Genomic DNA, 5,104 nt, shown 5'->3' with positions numbered 1-5,104 from the left:
AGCAGGTGTAGACCGAACTCCTTATATGTAGGTGGGTGGTCATCTGCCTCGACCATAAATGACACATGAATATCAATAAGCGTGCAGTATAAGCAGAATGACTGCAGCTTCCAAACATGTACAGGAACATTAAGAACTTCAATGCTTAATTCGCATCAATGGTCACTAAAGAATATAAAACTACACTGGCAAAAATTGCAGCATCCCAGAAAGGCAGAGTCACTCTCCCTGGGCCACGCACCTCTCTGTCTGCTCCCATTTCAGGACTCTAAAAATATCAGCCTTGAGGTAGAGAAAAGGAGAGGAAGCGTGAGGGACCAAGCAGCTGGTGGACTCGGAGTAAACATAACTGCCCAAATGTCAAAACTGACTCATAACGAGCCTCCGTGTCAGGCTGTGGTGAAGGCCCACGTGTGATGGCCACACTACATTCCTAAAATGCCATCAATGTGGCACCTTTTTAAAGATGTTGCAGTTACGTGGGCACCATTCTCATTGTGGACATGATGTAAAAATCACATGAACTCTGCCAGACCTTCCAACACTTACAGTATGAATGCTTACGACCTAAAATGCTCTTCCTTTCCCGGAACAACAAGGCTTTTTAGCCAAGGCTAGGGATAATACTGTTCAACTTTTGAGACATCTCAAACAAGGAACATTTGATTGCCCTTTCAAGTGAGGCACAAAGCACATTAAAGGCTAACCATGGGACAAATATGTTCTGTAGCTTGCTTCTGACTCAGGCTAAAAGAACTAGACCTGTCATTCCACAGATACTTCGGCAAACATGTACAAACCTCCTCTGCAGCAGATGCATCTCTGATGGCCTGCAGCAAGAATGTGATCTTGTTCTGACCCGGGATGGTGTCATAAGTCTCCTGCAAAAAAAAAAAAAAAAATGAATGGACAGTGGTAAGAATGAGACATGCCATTCGGTGCATGCTTACAGATACAAGCCCCACACACACGCACATTTTTAGCCCCGTGAAAAATGAATCTCTACCAGAGAGAGTGTCATGTTCACTTTGTTGCAGTCACAAAGTAATGGCGTTTTGCACATGGCAATAATTCCACACTATGGCACATTTCAAACTAAAAAAGTTCATCATTTTATTATTCTTACGGATTAACTACTATGATGGGTGTGGCTACTCAAAAACATGTTTATAATTGGATGTTTACAGCATGTCTGTAGAATTAGCCCCAAAAGCCTGTATTGTAATCTGTCCACCCTGCAGGCCAAATACTCTATTCAGCAGTAAAAGAAGAAGTAGGACGCATGTACACTTAAAAGCTTTATACCTTTATAGATAACTTTTACAGTGTCATTCCTGCATCATGAGACATGAATTTCACCGAGGGGGGATTTAACATAAACAAGGCTGGCTGTTGTGTGCGCTACACATTTGTTTTCGTCTCCAGTGTTCTTAAACTGCTTCATTAAAGCCACATGAGAAATGCAAACACATGATTCTCTTTGGGGATGCTTTGGACCTTGGGCGTGTGCTCTAAGAAAAATATCACATACGATCATATGCCAGTGGTGCTACTAGTCAAATAACTTGGTGTAATGCATTAGGTGAAATGATTGGGAGGAACAGTTTACATCACCAGATCTCCAGGTAGAGAAACATTATGTGCCCGTAAAAAGCCCTTGACTGGATTTCTTGTGTGTTTTTAAGTGCACAAATTGGCATGACAAAGAAGCAGGACAGGGAGGAGTTTCACTGTGGCAACAATATGGTGGGGGAGAAACCAGATTAATGATATGCATTTAAATAGAAACTGAATGTTTAGAGTGACAAACTATTAACATGACACTGCATGTGAACACACAGGCTTTAAAACAGATTGCTCACAATACTCAGGTTCCTCGGGCGGTCAGTGGCTCAGTCTCAAACAGCCAAAACACCAACCACCAGAACCTCACACCCAAGACAGTGATGGTACTTTCACTTTAAGACTGCAACAGTATTGTACTTCATTGCCAGCCCTCTCATCATGTCCCCAATGGGGAAAAACTTGGTCTGGACACCTACAAATGTTTGGTAGCTGTAGACTGTAGCTGTTAAAATATGGGTTTAAAGTCCTCCATAGATGGATTGATTCCTATTGTCTTTGTAAGACAGAAAGGGGGGTTGGGGGGGGTCTATAAAGGATGAATTCCAATGAGCTTAGCATCGCGGCACACAGTCTGTGCTTTACAAAGGGAAACGCTGACTGCCAGTGAGGAGGGAGTGTGATAAGATTCAACCACCTCATCCAAAAGTCGGGTGCTAAAGAGTTAGCTAAACCGTGGTAACAATGCCTTGCCGCGACAAGAGGCTAATCATGGTGGGAAAAAAGTGAATAGGCCAGCTAGACTGAGCCCAAACAAATCCTCTGAGGGAAACTAATCCAGAGAGGGGATGACCTGAGACGAGACCGTGTAGTGACGTGGCTGAAAGCGAGATAATTTGCTTCATTAGCAACATTAGAGCAAACAAGGAAGGCGACGGCACGTTTAGAAACAACTGGGTTTAACAGACTTTCAGATAAAATGACTGAAGGCCTTTCCACGAGCACTGCTAACATAGCTCGCCCCTCTGAATGAACTGGCTCCCCAACTCCATAACGTAAACCCATTGTCGCCCAACATTGCACATATAACGCAATATGTATGTCAGCAGTTAATGTCTGAATTTACGTTCTCAGTCTTTGAGCAACCCACTCTGCTCGACGTTAGCTCGCCAGCTAATGAAACTAGCAACACTGTGGTAGCTCCTTAGCTTCGTGCTACGTCCTGCACTCCACTAGCTCGGTGACTAGCCACACTGTCAGCTGGATAATGTAGGATTGGCACCCAACAATCGGAACATTTCACCTTGAATCAAACCGACTGAGCGTGACACAAAGAAACACAAACACGTAGCTACAGCCACACTGTGTCACGACTCGGTTCGTATCAATAGGACCTACATTATGGCCACACAACTACGCAACATGGAGGTAGTTAGCGTTAGCAGACCAGTACTCGCTGTCGGCTTCACATTGCACGTGGGCTGCCGAGCTTGACGTGAAAGCTCACTGCGCGCGCGGCCACACGGGGCAGCTAGGATGCTATCTCGTGCTAACCTGGCCGCCCTGCTTTCTACACTCGCCGAACTTGTCGCCCGTGACAACAGCGACGTTTTCGTCTCTCACCTCCGCTTGTTTCCTGACGTTGTTGTCAGGGCTCATCAGGTTGCCCAGCAAGAGGTAGAACTGCTGCTGTTCCGCCATTGCAGTGAGATCCAAAAAGACCAGCCGGGTGGAGAAGCGGCGAAATGAGCCCGGCAGACCCTGGCCTGCTTCGGTCACACAATGCTGCTATCGTCCCATTGGCTCGACTTATCAACTCTACGCGCCATTCATCGAACCAGAGACCAGTCTCAAACGCACGCCATTGGCTCACACGGGTTCTTATCGCCTATTGGATGGAATAGACACCGGAAAGAGATTGCGTTGTTCCTATTAGCTGATAGTGAATCACTAAAGCGCGGGAAATTACGTAGAGAGCTAGAAAAATGGAAACATACTATTGCACATGAATATTAGCAGTGGTGGAAAGTAACTAAGTAGCTCACATTTACTCAAGTACCGTTAGTACTTTACCTGAGGATTTCCGTTTTATGGTTCACTTCAAAGGGACGTATTGCACTTTATACTTCACCATATTGAACAGCAATAGTAGTTTTCACATTAAGATTTTACATAAAAGACATATGATGAGTTCATAAAATATGAGATTGTGTTACAGATTAAACTACCCAGCTCCACCTCACCCATCTACAACAGGAAAGTGGCACATTGGTGCATCAGTAATAATATGAAATATGAAATTTCAGTTCACCCTTACAGAAATGTTACATTTTATTTTGTTATTTCACATGAAAAATGTGCTATCATCAAGAGTAAGGGGTAAATTTAAGTCTTCAAATACTGGGATCAGCCATAAACTACCCACCATATGTTTTAATTGTAATTGTAGAGTGTACGCCCCCCTAGTTTAATTGAAAAATTGCTTTAAACTAAAAATGAAAAGAAATAGTTCACACATTCCACAAGGACAATATATTTTTAACTTACTTCGGATGGAGTTTTAAATAGAGAACATTTTATTTTTATTTTTGTAATTCTTAAACTGTAAAAGAAATGAGATTTTTTAAAGCAATAGTCATATATATTAAATCTGCTTGTTCTAACACCTAATTGCATTTACATCATGTTTACCTGCAGTGAAATATTCAAACTCAGGATGCCATGATTTTCTTTGGCTGTAATATTGTGGAAATATTTCACATTGCCGTAAAATCCTCACACATTTGGAATCTTTAGGATTGAATGTAAAACAAGGGTCTTTACATATATATTAATTTTATTGGCTGCAGGATGATTAAAACAAGCTCTGCTTACAGCTCAACCATATCAGTGGAATATAGGGGGCAGAGTCCCAGTAGATGGCAGCCAAGCTTTTCTCAATGAACCCAAACCTCTGCCAGTGATACCATCTGTATGTTTCTAGGTCAGTGGATCGTAAAGCTGCAACACATTTGGCAGACAGATAGCCTTTGGCACAAGAAAAAGTTGAGTAGGTGTTTATCTTTGTTCTTTATGTCAATGTCATTGCATTTGTTGTTCTGTCCCAACATTATTTCTTACCAGAGGCTCTCTCCCAAGGTTTTTTATATTTTTTAGACTACATTTTAAAATGTAGTCTAAAGGTTTTTCTATGCCTTCACTGAGGTATTGGTCTTATGGGACAAGGGTCGGCATATCCACTGACAGGGATTATTGTCTTTAAGTTATTGACAAAAGCTACTGGCATTCAGAATCGAATGGGGGACTGAGCTCCCCTCCATAGTCTGCTTGGAAGAATAATGTATGTCTAAAATGCAAAGAAAGTATAATTTCCACATTAAACTCCTCATTAAATATGGCAGAATCTATGAATATGCTAATTGTGTTCATTTCTAAAGTTTTCCTGCTGGACACTGTAAAGTGACTTCCAAACTATTAATGATGTCACAAATCATGCTGGTAGGCCCCGCCCCTTAAGATCTGATTTTCAGTGAGCACAGAG

At 42.3% G+C, this 5,104-nt stretch overlaps 1 protein-coding gene across 1 annotated transcript in view; it reads right to left on the bottom strand.

The window, feature by feature from the left end:
• Positions 1-3,371, bottom strand: part of kpnb3 (karyopherin (importin) beta 3) — a 12,787-nt gene extending 9,416 nt beyond the window's left edge. The window contains exons 1-2 of the mRNA XM_035677793.1: positions 3,187-3,371; positions 801-881 (exon numbers count right to left, since the gene is read on the bottom strand). Of these exons, the coding sequence (XP_035533686.1) occupies positions 801-881; positions 3,187-3,264 (159 nt within the window). The 5' untranslated portion in view covers positions 3,265-3,371. The remainder of the gene's footprint in view (positions 1-800; positions 882-3,186) is intronic.
• Positions 3,372-5,104: the final 1,733 nt, after the last annotated feature.

Source organism: Morone saxatilis, unplaced genomic scaffold (assembly GCF_004916995.1).
Source record: "Morone saxatilis isolate NCDOM2014 unplaced genomic scaffold, NCSU_SB_2.0 Contig6, whole genome shotgun sequence".
Lineage (NCBI taxonomy): Eukaryota > Metazoa > Chordata > Actinopteri > Moronidae > Morone > Morone saxatilis.
The sequence above is the reverse complement of the archived record's forward strand: the minus strand, read 5'-3'. Positions and strand labels throughout refer to the sequence as shown.